Source organism: Rhinolophus sinicus, chromosome 14 (genome assembly GCF_057876585.1).
Source record: "Rhinolophus sinicus isolate RSI-liver-muscle chromosome 14, RSI-T2T, whole genome shotgun sequence".
NCBI lineage: Eukaryota > Metazoa > Chordata > Mammalia > Chiroptera > Rhinolophidae > Rhinolophus > Rhinolophus sinicus.
This window is the reverse complement of record NC_142514.1, coordinates 65,226,883-65,247,920: the sequence shown is the minus strand read 5'-3', so window position 1 is coordinate 65,247,920 and position 21,038 is coordinate 65,226,883. Positions and strand designations below refer to the sequence as shown.

Genomic DNA, 21,038 nt, shown 5'->3' with positions numbered 1-21,038 from the left:
TTACAACAATGCTGTTTCTCTCCACTTACTAAAGCCACGTTGCTAAATGTGGGTCTATTTGACTCTCAAATTCATGCCTCTGTTCTGCCTCTGTGGGTCCAGACCAAATTCTCTGTTTAGAAAAATTTATCACTGAACTGGTATTTTATTCAACCCAATGTCATATAGTACAAAAAGAATCAAACTTGCTCAAACAATGAGCCAGTGGCTGGGAATTGGAACTCTATATAATTGAGAGTTTCTCTTTTAAGAGTGAAAAAATATAATCAGTAGAAAATGTGTATTCCCAAAGAAAAATTATGGACATGTCCAAACTGTCCATTCTTTCAAATGTCTGTTTTATTCTGAGTTGTTAGCCCCTTCCTTATTCCCTTGTCTTCTTCTAATTGAGTGTATGTATCCTAACTTTACCTTGTAAAATTTTCTATCTGAAATTTCAATACCAATGACAAAGCAAAAAGTGGCCCAGGCAGGTCAGTCTGGATAAAATATTGTCACAAATAAGCCAGAAAATCATTAGAGACCAATGATAATTCATACCTTTCTGGTGGCAATGACATCTGAGAGTTCAATTGATGACATTGAACACTGAGTCCACTTGGAAAATGTCCATCAGCATTAGGCTACAGAGGAAAATATTAAAACAGGACACCAAAACATTTCTCCCCTTCCCACTGAGTGTTTATTTTATAGCTTTTGCATCAGGTAATCAACTGAAACACTATAACAACAGAAAGCTGGCAGAATGTTAAGGAAAAGGAGCGATTATCTCTCCAACAGATGTGACAAAATGGTTTCAAGTTGGAAACAGTGTTGCATAAATGAATCAGCTGAATGGGGGAGGGAGGAGAGAAGGGAGAGAAAGCAGAGACAGAGCAAAGAGTGAGCATCTTCCATCATGGATTGTGGGGGGCGGGGGAGGGAAGGCACTGTTTAGCTGTGTATTTATAAAATCAAAATCAAAATATACAATCCATGTTTCTCAAAATTACATTTGACACTGCTTTCTCACATACCTGACTCTCAAGAGAAAGCTACAGCAGCCGTCTAAAACATTGGTGTCTAAATCACAGGCTCACCAGTAAAGTGTTTTAAAGAGATCATCACCATCAGGGTCCTTTTATAAATAGCCCTGCAAAGGTCACAAAGCTGCAGGAACTTAAATTATAGGATAAATCTGACTAACTGATCACCCATTTCAATCTCTAAAATTCCCACTCCAGGAAATCAGAAAGTAAGCTCCACTCCAGAGGAGCTGAATTGGCAGTGCATCTGAAACAGGGTTGCTTTTCCCTTCAAAAGGCTGCCTGAGCAGCAGTTTAGCTGGCATCAGACAGCAATTTTGCATAGGGTAAATGGATGCAAAAATTTAACAGCAATTGTTCTGCTTCCTCTCAAAGTAAATAGCATTAATTTATGAAGAGGCAAGTTTCAAATCATAAATTACAAGCACCTGGGCCTCTTAGAGACAAACTTCATAAAAGGTTACAGTACCGGATGCCTCTCATAGTAAAAGATTCTAGGACCATAGGTGTGTTTGAGAATGATCCCTGGGAAAACCCAGATAGATGGTTTACACAGATGTTCTCTATGTAGAATTTGAATATAAATTAAAATACCAGCTATGCATTTGGGAACCAGCCTTTAGTTAAATTCTCTAGTGCTTTTAGAATTTTTATTTCATTTTATTAGAAAAAGAGAGAATCATCATCTACAAACTATTTTCTTTCTAACTATGCAAATACAATGAGCAAATCATTTGTAATATCAAAATACTGTTTGTAAATCACTGATGGCACTAACAATTTTAGCAATTTCCAATAGAACACATATTGAGAAAGAGAAACAGTAGATTTCAAATTGTAGGCATTAACTAAATTTTAAGAATAGAAAATAAAATTTAAAAGTGAGTAAGTTCAATTTCTCTGATTTTTTCAATAATTTAAATCCAATCATCAGGAATTCAGAAGCACCCAATATGTTCAAAGTTGCACAAATGAGTATGGATGAATGAAAAGTAATTCCCATGCAATATCTTAAGTGTTACTATCAGATATATTTAAGTGATACTTTACAGATTAAAGCTGGGTAAAATCAAAATATATCCTCCCCATTACATTTTAAAACAGTCACAATAATTTATCAACAGTTGCCATTTCACAGCAATTAGAAAACAGGGGTTGATACAAGTTGAACAAAAAGTTACTTTTCCTCTTTTAGGAAATCAACATATATGATATAGATATAGATATACATACACACATACACACATAACATTATCTTTTAAAATTCAGGTGGTTAATTTTCTTTTGTGTTATAAAAAAATTCCCTATGATCAAAATATTGAAAAAGCGCAAAGGCTGAAAAAAGAAAACCACATTTGCCACTTTAAAAAAATACATTATTGTCTCAGTGGTTCTAGATATTTGATTATAAAGTTAGGTATTATAAGGACTCTGTACTTGTTAGACTCCTATGACTGCATCGGACCAGATGGAATTAAATCTAACCCTTTTTCAGTCTCCAGGAAGAATACTTCTAACCCACCCTAAAAAATGATAGAATAAACGTCCCTATTCTGAACTGTTAAACTGGGAAAGGAAACATGCCACCTGGAAGCAATCTAAGTCATAAAAGTTTATGAATCTGTGGGAGAGACTGTCTGATTCAAAAAGCTATTCTTTGGATATAAGTTAGGAGCTTTTGGAAGTATATAAACTCTTTTAGGCCACTTGAGTACAGATTCAAAAATGATTTCTCCATAAATAACGATCTCCCTATTACAGGGGTTGGTAAACTATAACCCCTGGTCCGTATCAGGCATGTCGCCTGTTTTCTCATTAAAGTTTTATTGGAACATAGCCATGCTCATTCATTTATGTACCATCTATGGCTGCTTTTGAGCTAAAATGGCAGAGCTGAGTAGTTGTGATGGAGACCGCATGGCCCGCAAAGCCTAAAATATTTTACTCTCTGGACCTTTATAGAAAAAGTTTACTGACCCGCTGACCTAGTGCACCCTGTGCTAACCTAGTTCCCTAGAAGAGTGAATGCACCTCAAGAAGACTTCAGCATGTACTCCAAGAATAACCTGCACACAGGGGTCCCTTAGCAGATAGATGTTGGACACCCCACCTTGAAGCAGTGCTTTACTTTTGGGCAAGGAAATAATTTGTGCGTATTTTCAACAAATATCTGTCAAAGTTAATAAATACACTAAAAAGAAGGCCAAATAAGAAAAGCATGCCTGGTGACGTTCTCTTAATATTCTCCTATTATTAGGAGGAAAAAGTGCTAAGATAATTCTGTCAACTTCTTTTAGCTTTTCTTTAAATTTGTTAATAAATGTTTTCTGACAAGCAGTACTCCCTCCTCGTCTCCCATACAATAAATAACCTTTAAAGCAACCTGCCTAAAATGCTTACATAGTTTGGTGAGGCCTTGTTTGGGAATATTTACTTAAGCTATACATAGTAAAGATTATTCTTTTAGAAAATGTTTCTAAAATTTTTATCTTGTTACTCCAACAAGGGGAAGAAGGTAAAGAATGCACAGTGTAATTGAACTCTGCAAAATACATCTTAAAAACCAGAGGTATAAAATAGCTACCATTTCTGAATGCTAACGTAAAATAAAAACAAAAACCTTCCAAATTCAAAGAGCAAAATTTCCACTGCCCTGAGTCAGCTAATGAAGTCTTTTTCAAACAGGGAACCTCCTGAACTCAAGCAGCTGCTCATGAATCGTTAAGAATTCACAGGTGTTTCATATTTCAATAGTTGAAACAAGGAAGATAAACACTGAGGAGATATTTATCAAACACAAATTTATACCAAGATTAACTTTTTTCAACCAGCTTATAAGTGGACTTTCCCTTTCTTTATTAAAAAAAAAAATGAATGGTATCAAACCATATGTTAAAGATGTTTCCATAATACCTTACATTTATATAGCGCTTTACAGTTTTCAAAGTGCTTTCACATGCCATTTCATTTAATCCTCACAACACCCCTGTGAGGTAGGTACAGCAGGTATTATCACCCTCATTTTGAGATGAGGAAATTGAGGCAAAGAGAGGGGTTAAGTGACTTGCCCAGGGTCACACAGCTCATTAGTGGCAGAGCCAGGACCGGAAATCAAGTTTTCTGACTCCTTGTCCAGTACTCTTTCCACTGTAACTACTGCCCCCAATTATGAATAATGTACTGTGTATCAAAATTGAAGGATTATTAAAGTTCATTTCAGTGATATCTTAAAGTTAAATGAGAAATACAAGAACAGTAGGTCTGATGGTTTTACTTGACATAATAAAATTGGTGCAAAACCACTTTTGTCTAATTACTTATAATCTTTTGGTCCAAATACATAAAATATGCAATATTTACAGCATTTTCCTTTTTCTGTAAATGCAATGCTTTAAAACACATTATAAAGCACCTTAGTAAAAATAGTCTACAAGTAAAAGTACAGAAGAAGTAGGAAAATCCTACCCATACCACAGCTCACTAATGGAGTTATAATATGGAGCCACCGATATCTCAGTCTATGTCTTTACAAATAACCCACGGAGAAACAAATACTAAACTTACTTTTTTTTTAATATTAATGTGTGGAAGCCTTAACTAAAACTTCAGGCAATGTCAACATTCTTTGAAATGTTTCCCCAGTCTTAGCTACTGGGGAGACAGGAATGAGAAATACTGCTTTGACTCTTTTTACAGTGTTAATAATAGTTTAAATGGGTTTTTAACACTAATGATAATTATTTTTTAAAAAATTAACATGACCTACATAAATATGGGCAATTCCAACTACAGTAGAGACATTTCTTAGCAAACATGATCAAACATTCCAATAAATTTCATGAGACATGATTCACAAAAACGAAGCACACACTGCCAGTAATAACACTATTCAGTTGAGGCGTATAACCCAAACCTCCAGATGAAGGTGGAAGTAGCAAATGGATTCATCTTCATTCATGGGTAGCTGGAAAAAAACTGCTCTATCAAAAACAGAGTATTGGAACTTTTTCCGAAATTGTATTGAGCCTTCTGATTAGAACTGCCATGTGTTTATATTAGGTGAAGTGTAGGTTTTTTCCAAGCAGGAGGTTATAACTCCCACCAAAATTTAACCAGAAAATTGAAAAAAAAAAAAAAAAAAAAAAAAAAAAGGGCTGAAACTTAAACTTCTTAGCTCACAGATATACCAGCCAGTATCTACTTCCTTGATGTTACCGTCTGTTGCCTAACTCGGCTCATTATGAACTGTCTCACACCTAACAGCGACCCAAGTTCTGGAGGTGAGAACTCAGGCAAAGACAAGGTCAAAGTTTCAGTTCAAAAATCTAATAGTCACACCTTGTACTCAGTTCGATTTGGGGTAAATCTTTTCATAAAAAAAGTTTTGTGCGAGGATGTAGAGGTCTCCATCTTTTTCTCGTACAGCATGGGCTCTGATGAATTGAAACTGCTCTAGTGCAAATTCATAGAACTCATTCTCCATTTTCCAAATGTCAGACTGCTGTAGTTTTGCAATGGTTTGCTTAGTGGGGAGTTTCTTCTCTGTGGTTTTCCTAAGATGAGATTTCTTTCCTACTTACAAAGGGGAAAAAAAAAATGGTAAGTAATTCTGAGAACAGACAAAAGATCAATGCCTCTTTATGTGAAGAGATGGTTTAAGTGAATATGGCACGTTGAAGGACAGGTAACAATTGTTTTGTATTACTATCACTCAGGCAAAAACAGTGCCCTAATCATACTGTAACAGTGATTTATTCCTTTATAATGTAAATCCTTAACCAGTGAAAGACTTAAGAAGACATCAAATACTAAAAGTAAGGATTTGCCACTCAGTGAAGTGTAAGCTGTCACAATACATGCTGTATTCTCAAATCCTGGTGCTCTGACTAGTTCATTTTTTGAAGATATGATAAACTATCTATTCACAAACTTAATACTAATTTCTCATTACCTATAGTCTATATAATTAGGAGCTAGGAGCTAGGGCATATGCACACCCTAGAAAAAGAGTTCCTGTGACTGTATCTTACCAAAGAATGGTATAAAATAAAACAAAACAAAAAACCCACATTACATTGGACCAACATGGTCACTTTCAGATAGATAGTAACATTGTCAAAGCTGCTAAGCAGACTTTCAGGAATACTGTAACAGACGCGGCACATGAGGAGCAATAGTAATGTGACTCAGTCCTACCAACCCACCTACTGACATAAGCAGGTCTCAGGGCGGAATATAGAGTCATCATGTTTGATAGCCGGAATTACTGAATACTACATGTGTCTAAGACTGGTTCTGTAGTTTGTGTCTTTGCACTATTCCTACAATGCCATCTAATTATCACCTAATGCATGTAATTCAAAAAAATTACATGCATTAAGTGATAATTAGATGGCATTGTAGGAATCGTGCAAAAAAATATTTAATGAACACCCGTTGTGTGCCAGGAGTTATTTTGTATTGAAAATGGTGAGGAGAAACAGACATTATACCTGCCTTTCTAGAGTTTTTTCTTGTACTTTACTCAAGAAACTTCAAATCACATGTAGTTTTCAAGTCGCAATCAAACAAAGAAAGTTAAGGACGGCTTTAAAAAGAAACCCATCATTTATATACCTGTACGGTAGAGTTCTGTAGCGCCCCTGAAGAACCGGGGCAACGCTGCCTCCAACAACATGATAAAGTCTTCGAGCTCTTCTGTCACTCCCACCAGAAAGTACTCATTAATTAGGTTATACTTGGCTTGATCCATAGCCCACCTGCTCCCCACATTCCTAAAACCAAGAAAAGGAGTTGAGAACCTGGTTGTGCAATCTGCTAAGTATTTTTGATGCCTTTGCCACTGTATATTATGGAGAAAACAGATAAACACAGGCCCATCCAATGCCTTAATGCCCTTTTATTAATGTCCTTTGGGAGGCACACCTGTTTCTCATTTCCTTGGCCTCTATTCCCAGTTTCTGAACAACTGTGCAGTGCTAGTTTAGACTTTACAGGTGATGCTGAATATTAACGAAGTTTAGTTTGAGGGCAGCTTAAAAATGTGTATATAACATATATTCCTCTTATCTGATTTAGTATTTAATTTTTTTAACTACTCTAAACTAAACTTTGTTCATTTTAAGAGCTCTCTAGTAAGCTCTAAGCAATCTGCGTTTAGTGCTTATCTTAATTTAATCGGTGAGCTTAGGTTTTTCTGTCATTTCTGAGGAATAGAAGATAAGAAATGGCTCTGCCAGGAATCTTTTATTTTTCATATTGTCAGCCAGTGGCTGTTAATAGAGATTTGGTTCTAAATAAACTATACTTTTCAGTTCTTTTTAGCACTGGCGTTCCCTAACACTAATTCAGCTCTGCCTTTAAGCAGTGTCACATTGAGCTGGTGACTTGACCTTTGGAACTTTGTTTTCCCAGCCATTAAAAAGCTGTAGCAAGGGGTGGGAGAGAGTAAATTAATTTTTTTCTAAGATCCCTCCCAGTTCTATGAATCTATGAAACATACTTAAGAAATTTAATTGATATCTACTCAATAATGCCTAATAGAGCAATACTCTTTATTGTTCTAAGGTGGGGGTTGGAAAACTTTTTCTATAAATGGCCAGAAAGTAAATATCTTAGTCTTGCGTGCCATGTGGTCTTGGTCACAATTACATAACTCTGCTCTTACAGCATAAAACAGCCATAGATAATAAGGAAACAAATGGATGTGGCTCTGTTCCATTAAAACTTTATTCATAAAAATAGGTGATGGGCCACATTTGGTTTCAAGGTTGTAATGGGCCGATCCCTCTTCTAAGGAAATAATTAAAAATTGAAAAAACATTCTTCCTAAGCTTCCCATTCTTTCTATCCTATCATTACACTTTGATATAAACTATTGAGTAGGACTTTAAACTTCACAGTAATCAAGTAATATATCCCAAATAATGAAGAAAAGAACAGAAGGCATTCCTTACATTTCTCATGGTTTTAAGGAAGACACTAACTTTCAATGTGTTCCTGTTCTTTTTTCTACTTTTCCCATTAAAATTATTGATTAGAAGAAATGAATACATACCATTATTTTTAAAAACTGAAAACGCAGCACATTCTTAGGAAATAAACTCTTTACTAAAGATAAAATACCTTTGTTTTCCATCTCATGTTTATTAGCAGATTAAACCACAACCATAACTTTGACTTCCCTCAAAGTCAAAATCGGTTTAACAGTAAAATCAGGTGAATAATTTACCCATAAGCCTTTTCTTGATCTAACACGAATAGCTACAACAGGAAGCTTAGGAGAAAATGAGGTTGATGAAATGATCCCTGACCTCTGATTAAGAGCTCTGCTGCAATATAGCAAAACATGTAACACTAAAAACCAACAAAAAACTCAAAACCAGTACCTGAAAAAACATAGCAAGGAAATTATATATGCAGAATCTTCTTCATGCACTTAAAGGTAACCACAAAACTAGGTATTATTTAATTACATGTTAGTTTTAGTGGTCTTTCACTAATTTCTTTATACCTAAGTCTTGACTAACACATTCACATTTGTGAAATGCAGGTTATCGAGATAATGATGAAGATGGATCAAGTTAAGCTGAGTGTATCTCCCTACCAGCATTCCGAGCTGTGGCCACAGAAGAATGGGATTTGAAGCCACAGCTTCTCTGGAGCACAGTCTGAGCCGCCTTCAGCTACACATTCATCAAAGGTCTGGAACAGAGACAAAGCAGCACATGAGAGCCATACACCCAAGTCTCACCAGTCAAATATCTTAATGTGGTAAGTTATTAAATAAATGGGCAGCAGTAAGTGGGACGAGATAGCAAATTAAAGGGATAGGCAGGTTATGAACATGCACCTGAGATACTGAGGAATGTTAAACATGTGTTTGTTTTATGCTAGTGTTTATGTGAGTTTTTTTACTGTATGAATGGAACCATCCCACCCCGTATCAAAATTCATCCTTGAAAATAAGTACTGATTATGTTAAATCTGTGTATTTATATTTTCTAACCCATTACCGAAAAAAAGTTAAATAAAAACAAGGCTAAAGATATTCGTTGTGAAATAATCATTTCAAAAGAAGATAAAGTAGGACTACACTTAAGTCTTTTCTCCTTTTCTCATTAAAAATCATTGTACAAAGCAGAAATGACCTCCGGTGCTTATAACTTGTATGTTTTCCTCTCCAAATGTATCTGACTGAATTAATTAAAAGGGAAAGAGACTCACAGGCTATGGATCTAAAATTAATCAACTTCACTTTCTTGAGTACTTCCTGTCACAGGCATTTTACGGTAGGCATTATCTATGTGAAATAATATTCAGACCAGAGAACACACTTGGGAGCTTTGGTTGTTGCACTGAGACATCTACAAACGCCACCTATTATTTCTGAGAAGAGGAAGCATGAAGTAGAAAAAGCACTCGTTGTGAGTCACGGCTCCCGTTTGTAGATCCAGGCTTCTTTGTTTTAGAAGCTTAGCATTACTCTAACTAACTGAAATGTTTTATTGGACAGTATAATAATAAAAAAACAGTTTGGGCTTTCTCTCCTTTATGGTTGTTCTTATCATCTAGGGGAGATGTTTCGCTCCTATCAACGAAAAGAAACAACCCAAAGAGGGCCATTAGCAAGGAAGAGGTGGAGAACTACAACAACAAAACTATGAATAACCAAAAATTGGTGAACACACATGAGTGTGCCAGGTCTTAACATGTAACAGAAATTCTCCCATTTCTATATAAATACTTGATAAATAAAGTAAACCAAGTATTCCCTAAGGCGAGAGACCAAATGAAGACAACTCAGTACTATGTTTACTACATACAACTCAGTGAGTCCGTCCACTGAGATGCTAAGATGAACCGTGAACTGACAACAATGACGTCAGCAGCTGGGCTCACAGAAGACGTACGCAAATGTTCGGTCACCAAACATTTCCCGCTTATTTGCTAACCTCGATTAGCCTACTCCTAAACAATTCGGTCATTTTTCAGAAATAGGATTTCCTATAAATAAAAAACGTTTCTGTTGTACAATTTCAAGTCCTTAAAAGAAAAAGCTGAAACAAACAAATGAAATAAAAACACTCCAGATTCTTCCTCTCCCATAAAATCCAGTTCAGTACAACAGAGAAACAAAAAGGTATGATCAGCTATTTCACTTAAAAACCTTGTATGGTTTTTAGAAACAGCAACTCTGTGAACTAGACACAAATAGTTTTAAAATCAGGAACTATAAAAATATTCCTGAGACAATTTAGATTATTAGTTTAGATATTTAACTCCTAAAATTGAAGGTTAAAAGAATTAAACAAAATGATACTTGATGGTGATGGCAACTATATTTAATTCAAACCCTTTCCTGCAAATGATCTTGCTTTACATTTTATATAGAAAACTGAAACTAAGCGTGAACTCCCTCAATTTCCTGCTTAGATAAAAGTTTATCTGTATCTGTAACCCCCTACTGCCCTCATCTTTAAAGAGGTATTTCCTTCTCCTATCTTTGAACACCATGCTTACCCCCTTCTGAGACCCTGCTCCATCAATTTCTCTCCAGTTCCCTGTATCTTCACCCCTTGCTGTCTTCAGATATATTAATATGCCCAAGTGCCTGTCATCTTAAAGAAACATTTCCTGATATTTTTTGTTCCTTTCAAAGCCAAACTTCTATCCTAAGAGTAGTCTTTCCACTTGGTCTTAACTTCATCTCTCAATGACTCTTCAACCCTTTGGATGCCATTTGAACTCCTTTCTCTGCCATCCCAAATGACAAATCGAAAGGACAAGATTTCAATCCTCAATTCACTAATTTCTTTGTAATTGAAATTATTTTCCTATCCATTTCAAGGATTTGCCAGGTTTGTCTTCTGATTCTCTGACATCATGCTGCTCTTTCTCTGCCTACTCCTTAAATGTTGACATTCCCCAGAGCTACATATTTGCACCCCATCTTTTTCTATTCCTGTTTTCACTTGGTACTCTTTAATACTCTGTATGGCTTCTAAGTGCAATTTCATTCAATCCTTTGTTTCAACTCCCATCTAATGTTGACGACTCCCTAATATGATTTAGTTCAGACTTATTTATTGAGGTACAAATACAATTTCTAGTGGCTACTGCTTCCACCTACTTATGCATGGCTTAAAATAATGTCCAATTTGAACTGTTCATCTCTTTCTTCAGCTCCATTACAACTGACTCTTCCGTTTTCTCTCATGAAAGGAACACTTATGTTCCACTGAAAAATCTGGGAAAAAGACAGGTCAAGACTGACTCTGGGTTGCATATTTTGTTTTAACTGAGATAGAGAAAACTAGGCTATGGTGAAAAGTTATCAAACCTTTAAAAAGGTATTATATTGCTTTTGTGTGGTACTTTTCACATATAAAATACTTTCTAAGCAAACAATAAGTTCTTAAATTCCTTTGTGAGACAGAATAGTAAAATTCACGTTCCATAAGCAAACCCTGGTCAGGGGATAGTGACTTGCTAAAGACTACGGAGGCAGTATTTTGTAAGTCAATTGTAGAATCAGGTAGTGTTGAGTATGGATTTTTTTCTAAGCTTACTTACTATCTTTTAATAATTAATACATATTTTTCGGTAGTATATTTTAAATTCATTATAATTCCTATACCTGTTGATAAGTCTAGTTAATTTAGAGTAAGGAATACAAAATGCAAATTGGGGTAGGAATTGAGATCTCTGGGACCAATGAATAAGTAACCTCTTAACCTCTTAACAACATAACCTCTTAACAACATAAACTGATTCTCTTTTAGATTGTTATTTAGAGCAAGTAACTACTCTTTCCATAAGTATAACCTCCCTTGGTGTTCTGTTAATAAAATAATTAATACAAAATGTTTAATAATCTACAGAGCAATCCAAAATAAATATATGCATATTTAGAAAATGTGGGTGATGAGATTTATCGGTGCAGTTATTTATTTTTATTATTATTATTACTATTATTATTATTATTATTATTCTGTGGAGGCCATTAAGAAAGCCTATGCTGAAAGAAGCCCTGGGAGACAAACTAATGCTATCCAAACTTGGGTATTGGGTAGCTATTTTCTCAAAATGAACAAAGTATGCCTGTCACTTGAAAGAAAACAAGTAACAGTGTTAGTAGTCCAGTGGTTCTTAAAGCTCTTTTGGCCGTCAGGCAACATTTGGCAATATTTGAAGACATTTTTGGTTCTCATAACTGGGAGTTTTGTGTGTGTCTGTCGGGGGCAGGGGGGAGTTGTTACTAGGTAGACGTCAGAGATACTGGTAAACATCCTACAATGTATAGGCAGCCCCCCCACACAAAAGATGATCTGGCCCAGTAGTGTCAAGGTTGATAAACTCTGTGGTAGCCAGTGATAAAAGTTAAGCTTTCAAGCAAAAAACAAATAAAATTTTGGAAAAATTGATCTGCTACCATAAGTTTGACAGTTTCCCAATACTTAAACGACTTTTCTGATGAGAACAGTGGTGATATTAATGAATGTGAATTTTTGATATTGTATTAGGTTAGTGCAAAAGTAATTGCAGTTTTTGCAATTATTTTTAACCTTTTAACTGCAATTACTTTTGCACCAACCTACTATAATAAATTATGTCAACATTTGGAAGATCCAAATAACTCCGTGAACTAATATGATCTAAATGACCAATGCATATGTTACAAAATAATGTTTGGTTAAAAATCCATTCAAGAGGTGGCCGGTTAGCTCAGTTGGTTAGAGCATCGTGCTAATAACACCAAGGTTGCTGGTTTGATCCCCGCATGGGCCACTGTGAGCTGCGCCCTTCTTTTAAAAAAAAAAAACCCATCCAAAGTGTAAAATATATCAGTGGATATTAATTAATGTAGCAGATCATGAAAAGTTCACTGCTATGGCTTGAGATTCTACACTTCAACAACATTAAAAAACTACTACTTGTCAAGTTTTAGTGTAGTATAAGAATATCCATGACTTTCTGAAAAGGCTATTAAAATCCTCCCTTTTCCAATTACATATCTGTGTAAGGCTGGATTTTCCTTTTACACTTCAACCAGAAGAATGTATTAAACAGACTGATTCAGCAGCAGATATAAAAATACAGCTCTCTATATTAAGTTAGATATTTTTTAAACTTGTAAAAATATAAAATGCCACTCTTTTTACTTTTTTTGAAAATAGTTATTTGCATAAAAATATTTATGTTACCGTAGGGTTCCTACTGTTATTTTTAAATCAATATTTTTAAAATTTCTCATTTTTTGGTAAATTTAACCTATATAAACAAAAGCTCTTTGGTGGTCCTCAATATTTTTTAAGAGTAAAAACAGTTCTTAAACTAAAAAGTTTGAGAACCATTGATTTATCTATATAGTTCTTCAATGCTGACCTTTTGATTATTGAATATCCCTATTTTTCAGGTACTGGGCAGAGATTAAATTAAGTAGAACTCTAGTTATAAAATATGAAAAAACACAGTATTTGAAATCTCCCCAATAAAAGAAATTGTGTGTTCCTTACAAGATCACCCAAAAGCTATCATAGGGGTACATGCCTGAAATGCATTTAAAATTACTGTTTGACAGTGTTACCAGAAAGTAGTTCATTACTGCAGCTAAAAACACTAGTTGCCATGAGAGCTGCACTGAATATTACCTAATATGCTTCAAAGTATCACTTGAGGTGAAAACAGTATGCAATTTCATGGAAATGAAGACCTTGCAAGGTATTTCCTACATCAACATCATAGCCACCTTTTAATCCACATTATCTTCCATTTTCAAAATGTTAACCCTGCCATTTTCAAAAATGTTATACGCCATGCAGTCTTATCAGCTTTACAGATATGAGGTCATTAATAAAAACTCTTGCCAGTTAAAGATATTAAGGAGTTATTTTCAATAAAACAACATCATTTAACTCATTGGGATCCAGAATGCTATCAACATTTGTGTCATGAGAAATGAGCCAAATTATTAAAAATGTGTATGTCTCATTACGTTTTAAGACTGAAGAGGTCTATTTTGGCAATCACAAAACAAAGGGATTTTTCATTTTAATAAAGAATTTGTAGATGACCCTGTCTTCATGAGAATTAAGGTAATTAATGCAGTAGTATCTAGTATCACTACCATGCAATACTTTAGAATTCCAAGGTACAGAATTCACTCATTCAACCATTTGGTAAGCAAGTACAGATAAACTAGACACTGTGCTAAATACTGGAGAAACAAAGATGAATGAAACAGAGCCTGTTTTAGGAGGTTCACAATGTTTCTGAGAAAACATATAGGTAAATAAATAATTCAAATACCACAAAATAAATTCTTAAAAAAGAGATTTGAAAGGAGTGCTCTGAGAGCCTTGAAAGGGACATGACTAGCTGCCTGGGGGCATAGGAAAAGACTTTATGGCAGAGGTAACATTTGAGCTGGGTCTTAAAGGTGAACAAAGAGTTCTCCAGAGTTAAGGAGAGACATTCTAAATACTGGGAACTACATGTGTGCGATAAGCACGGGAGGAGGTGCCTTTCCATGAAGCTGAAGCTCTAGGCGCCTAAGAGAAAACGAGGCAGCTCTGAGATTATGTCAGGAGTGCTGCCTACGCCTTGGGCAGTTCTGTGAGCAATAAGGTGCCAGTGAAGGTGTTCCACCAGAAAAATTGACAAATCAGTTTGGTATTTTAGAAAAACAACTCTGGTTCTATTCCAGACGATTCACATAAATAGAAGAAAACCCCATTTGAACCTGTGAAGTAAGAACTCTGCTGAGTCATTACCTCTCCTTGCCTAAAAAAAAAACAAAAAAAACCTGTTTTAACGAAATAGTGTCCCTAAACTGATGGTCACAAATCAATATAAATTACATCATCGAGACTAAGAAAACCAGAGTACACACACAAATATATCATATTAATTAATAATTATAATGCTCTCATAGAAAATTCTTAATAGGACTATAATAAAACATATATTCAGCCATGGAACACAGGTAAAATATTTTTTTTAATTATACAAAAAATTATGTGTATTCCAAAATTTCAACTATAAAGTAGTTTTACTTTTGCTTCTTTATACTTCTGGGCTCTTTTCAAAATTTCTACAACAAGCAGGTAGTACATTTATGTCAATAATAAATTTTAAGGGCGCTGTTCACTGTATTTCATAAACAATTATTTTTATACAACTTTAAAACTGAAGTTTTACCTTTTTGTCTCCTTGTTTTCGTCTTCTTAACCCTGGTCTATAATCATCTCCAAATCTCAGAAAGTAATAGTAAGAAACTAGTCTCTCAATAGGATCCCTTATGACATTAATGTAAATTGGCTTCTTTTTCACACCAAATCTGAAACAGAACAAAATTTAAAAGGTGAAATTGGCGTCTGCATTCTGTTTAGGGGTGTCCTGAAATTATAAGTTTGAAGTGTTGATTCTATAGGAAAAGAAGAACATGAATAATTTAAATAAAATGGAATATGTGGAGATTAGGAAATATTTTATGATTATGTTACAATAAAGTAAACAAGAAATAAGAATTTTTAAATTATGGCTGACGATAAAGAGAATGGAAAATTGAATGAAACATAATTCAAAATTTTACTGGCAAGAATTATATAAAACATTTTAATTATATGAAGCAATGATTTCTCATTTTTGGCCTACTAAACTAGATAAATATTAATGAATACAATGTAAGTCCACACAAATGCCACCATTTGAGTCTGCCTTCTACTATTGCTGATTTTAAAGATGAGATAGAAGTGAAAGACATTAAGTTTTCAGCATTATTTCCTTAGAGAATGATAAAGAGTTAAAGGAACACAAGACTTTATAGCGGCCCTTGCAGACCCTAGAATTGTCCAGCTAGCTCCCTGTTTTTAATATCTTCACTTGTCCCAGTCTTGAAACTTTAGTGTTACCTTGACTCTTCACGTTCTTTTATTCTTCCTTTAGTACAGTTACCAAGTCCTTCTGATTTTTCGCTTGTAGGCTTTCTCACAGATGTGACCCATCTTCATCATTCCCTTTCTCTTCACCACAGCCCTCTTCCTAGGTCTCCTGCTTAGATCAGTACAATAACCTACTTGGTTCTCTTACAACCCATCTCTCTCCCTTTCAATGTACCTTCATACGAATTCCCAACTGATATTCCTAAAACACCATTTGTTAGGTAACTCTTCTAAGAAACCCGGAATAACTCTACTGTTTACGTTGACATCAAACCCAAAACTCCCGTGCCTGGTTGTTAATATCTGTTTGCTTTATGTCTTAGGTATCACCTTATTGATCTCACTTTATTTTCAACTCTCATCAAACAAGAGACCATCATCAGTCTGTTACAGTTAGGTCTGCCTCGTCTACCGTGCCCCCCGCCCACCCCCATTATTCTTATTCCTATTTCTTTTTAAATGCCTTTGCTCATTCTGTCTTCCTTATAGTTGCTACCCTTGTATTTTTTTTTTTTAAATTTTCTTTCTATTACATTAATTCACTAAAAAAAAGAAGAAAAAAAAAAGATAAAATTTCTTGTCATTTCTTGTCATTCCGGAGTAGCATTCTACTTCAAGATAGAATATAAACAAATAGAGCAGCAAATACATGAAATGGCAAAAAGTACTAAGCAGAAATATAATGCAGTGAAAGGAAATAGAGAGTGCCAGGAGAAGTGAGGAGAGTACAATTCAAAACAGGGTTTTTCAGGAAGGCATCACTGGGGTTATGATGAGCAGGGAGCCATGTACTGTGTTTCCCTGAAAATAAGAGCTAGCCGGACAATCAGCTCTAATGTGTCCTTTGGAGCAAAAATTAATATAAGACCTGGTCTTATTTTACTATAATATAAAACTGAGTCTTCTATAATATAATATAATATAATATAATATAATATAATATAATATAATATAATACAATACAATACAATACCATACTGCGTCTTTTATTATTTTTTGCTCCAAAAGACACATTAGAGCTGATTGTCCGGCTAGGTCTTATTTTTGGGGAAACAGGGTAGATATCTGTGGGAAAGTGTTCCAGGAAGATGAGACTTCCAAGTCTGAAGGCCCTGAAGCAGCTAAGTGCCAGGCATTTTTGAGGAATAGCAGGGAGATCAGTCTGGCTGCAGCAGAACCACAAAAGGGATAGATATTATCAGAAAGAGAGTAGAGAGATGGGAGTGCAGTGGAGGAAGTATATATGAGGTCTGACAATTAAGTTTGAGAACTTGCCACAGTGCGCTTACACTGGCAGCACTGTACAAACAGCTCAGTAAGGTTTCATAACCTTGGTATATCAGTGTCTCACACTGTTATACAGTGTCAATTGTGTTCATATCAACGTGTTATGGTATCTTGCTGAGTGGCGTTCATTATTGTTGATGCATGCTTTTGTTTGCTGTCGTGAGACTGTCTGAGCTTGAATTAGAGCAACAAACAAACACTAAATTTCTTGTTAAACTTGGCAAGGGTGCAAATGAAACCAGGGACATGTTAGTCCAAGTTTATGGGGATAATGCCACAAAAAAAAAAAAAAAAAAATGGATTAAATGTTTTTCTGAGGGGAAAGAACGCATCACTGATGAAGAGAGGTCAAAGTGACCAGTACTGAGCAGAACTGAGGAAAACATTGCAAAAATTCATCGAATTGTGTGTTGAAATCATCAGCTGACTGTGAGAAGCATAGCAGACCAAGTAAACATCGATAGAAAAAAAAACAGGAAAATCTTAACTGAAAATCTTGGGAGGAGAAATGTGTGTGTAAAAAATGGTCCCGAAGGAGCTTGCTAATGAACAAAAGCAAAGAAGAGTCAAAGTTTGCCAAGACCTTGTGGAGAGGCAAGACCATGTCTTGGGCTGTTATCACTGGTGATGAAACATGCGTGTACCAATATGACCCTGAAACAAAGCATCAAAGTGCACAGTGGAAGTCAGCCAATTTTCCACGACCAAAAAAGTTCTGTCAGTCGAAGTCAAGAGTCAAAACAATGTTGCTAACCTTTTTTGATATCAGAGGGATTATTCACTATGAATTTATACCAAATGGACAAACAGTTAACCAAGTTTACTATTTGGAAGTGTTGAAAAGGCTGCGTAAAAGAGTTTAGATGACCTGAACTTTGCCAACAATTCATGTCTCTTGTATCACGATAATGCACCAGCTCACACAGCACTGTCTGTGATGGAGTTTTTAGCCAGTCAATGAATAACTATATTGGAACACCCTCCCTACTCACCTGATCTGGCCCCTGATAACTTCTTTCTTTACCCAAAGATAAAGGAAATATTGAAAAGAAGACATTTTGATGACATTCAGGACATCAAGGATAAAATGACAGCTCTGATGGCCATTCCAGAAAAAAAGTTGCAAAATTGCTTTGAAGGGTGGACTAGGCGCTGGTGTTGGTGCATAGCTTCCCAAGGGGAGTACTTCGAAGGTGAACATAGTGATATTCAGCAATGAGGTATGTAGCACTTTTTCTAGGATGAGTTCAGGAACTTAATTATCTGATCTTGTAACCACTCTTGATGTACTCACTCATCTGTCCATAGAAACCCTCAATTTAGCTAATAGCTTGTAACTTAAAGTTCCCTTCTTACTAAAATCTTTTCCCAAAGGCACTAAAAAGCATATAACTAAACTAAACAATTTCACATTTTCCCTTACTTGTGCATATTACAATCAATATCTTACACACAGCAGGCATTCTACAAATATTTTATACTAAATTCTTAAGCACATGAGTAGTATCAAGAGACTACAGAAGAGAAAAAGCAAGGGGCCTAGATAACTTGAATCTTCAGTGAATTATTGAAAATTAACTGAACAGGAAGTTCTTAACTTACAGATAGGTAGTAATCTATAAGAACTACTTTATGTGTAAAAGGGGGTCAGTTTTCTTGAATTCTAGTTCTTTCCTCATGATTAAATACAATAACTCTAAGCACTATTTTCTTTGTACACATGGAAATATTGAAAACTACAGAGAATCCTTTTATAAAACATTTTTATAATATTACAATTGTGATTTGGTTGATTAGAACTTGGGATGCATTTTTTTCCCTGAACTCATAAACATGTAAAACCAAAAATGTGGTAAAAAAAATTTTTTTTGCAGTTTTTTAAAAAAGAGGAAATAGTATTGTTGCAAAGATATGGCATTGTCACATTAAGTATTACAGTAGAAGTTTCATGAGTGTTTGTTTCATGAGAACAGTCCTGAGTGACTGTTTCCCTCTTGTTCATGGCTTTATCATTAATGTTCAGCATTGTGTTGGACATATAGGTGTCGAAATTAGTAAAATTAGGCTGAATAGACTTTTGTGAATTAGCCACTTACAAAACCTTTCTGTGGGAGAGTACACTCAGTACTGAGAAGAGGGTAGGGAGGCCTCAGGAACACAGTGGCTACTTTAACTGAGAGGGCTGAGAGTCTTATAATAGGAATCTACAAGAAAAGGAAAGCATGGGACAATAGGTCAATGACTCTATTCTTAAGACTGTAAAATCCCCTGGGAACCCCCTGTTTATCGTCTTCATTATTAGCTACTGATCCGCCCTTAGCCATTCCCTAGGGAACTGCCTCCTTCCAGAAGAACATTTCCCCTCAAGCTTCTTCTCTCCATTTCCCCTAGTTCCTGGAACAGACAGCAATTCTTACCAAACAGCAGTGAAAAGGGGCTATGGCACTTTACAACACTCTTCTTGCTGTCCAGGAAATGACTTTCTAGGACATGGTTTTGAGTGACATTTATATGTGTGATTTTAATAAGATAATGTGTAGGAACTCATCCTGAAAATGGATAAGAACTATTATTTGTAAGTTAGGGTATGATTATATACTTGTACACACGGAGGCAAGGGCTTATACGTAACAGAAAACTGGCATGATAAAAACAGTATCTGGGCCATTCAGCTCAGCTGGTTAGGAAACAAGCATCCTTTTAGGTTTGTAGGTTTAATTACTTTGCCAACCAGCTAGTTTTGTTGGGGGTGGGGGTGGGGTGAAGTGGGGGGTGAGGGTTGGGAGTGGAATATATTCTATGGTCACAGCCTCCACTTTTAACCCGGCCCAGTCATCTGAGCTGCTCCTCAGGAGGGCTCACATGGAAGAGTAGAAAACACATCTTCACTCCAGGAAGATAAACTATTATTGGCCTGTTAGACCATGATCTTCCTAGGAAGAGAAGAGCATATTTGGTAAGAATCTGTGGTGGAACATAGGATCAAAAGGGGAAAAGTATAATCTGAACAGCAGGTTGGTAAAAAGACATTTTAGGAACCTGATTCTTACCATGTCAGCATGTGTGCTATGACAAAGCAAAGAACACAAACTCAGCTCATTTCTTTACAATCCACTCTATACAGCTTAGATAGATGAATGAACATCAAGAATGGTTAAAAGAGCAAGTGCATACTCAGAACACTTGAAGGGAACCTTGTCAATTGGCAAGACAAAGCCTATATATGAGATGATGAAGCTGAAAGAGGGCTGAATAGACTGGAAAGCATTGAGATGTCTCCTTTACACTAGATTTAACATCTCTAGTTAATAACAGTCTCACTGGGGACATTGATATACACATTTATTCTGGACTCTCTTAGCTCTGAGAGGTTCAGAGAAACTTTCGAATCCTTTTAATGGCAAGTTCCCATTGTCTTGTTTTAAAAATAGTGAATGACCTGTTGGTATTTGTTGGTCCCACTGATGATAATGTTGTAAGTGATTTTTAAAGTAATTATCTTTTAAAAAGGACATTCATCTACTACAATCTATTAGAATGGCCCAAATTAAAAAAAGAAAGGTCTAACAATACCATATGCTAGCAAGGATGCACAGTAACTTGAACTCTCATACACTGTTGGGGACATTGCCAAATAATACAGCCACTTGGGAAAACCGTTTGGCAGCATCTTACAGAGTTACCGTACACATTAGCAATCACACTTCTAGGTTTTACCCAAGAGAAATGAGGACGTGTATGACCACACAAAACCTGCATGCAAATGTTTTGACAGCTTTAC

The 21,038-nt window shown here is 35.5% G+C and overlaps 1 protein-coding gene across 3 annotated transcripts in view; it reads right to left on the bottom strand.

Annotated features, from left to right (window-relative positions):
* Positions 1–1,664: 1,664 nt before the first annotated feature.
* HS2ST1 (heparan sulfate 2-O-sulfotransferase 1) overlaps positions 1,665–21,038 on the bottom strand; it is a 173,031-nt gene continuing 153,657 nt past the window's right edge. Inside the window, exons 4-7 of one of the 3 annotated variants that reach the window (XM_019751748.3) lie at positions 15,228–15,366; positions 8,632–8,729; positions 6,642–6,799; positions 1,665–5,597 (exon numbers count right to left, since the gene is read on the bottom strand). In XM_019751748.3, the coding sequence (XP_019607307.1) occupies positions 5,371–5,597; positions 6,642–6,799; positions 8,632–8,729; positions 15,228–15,366 (622 nt within the window). In that variant the 3' untranslated portion in view covers positions 1,665–5,370. Of the gene's footprint in view, positions 5,601–6,641; positions 6,800–8,627; positions 8,730–15,227; positions 15,367–21,038 lie in introns of those variants that run through there. The other 2 variants (XM_019751747.3, XM_088791268.1) reach the window with 2 other exon arrangements.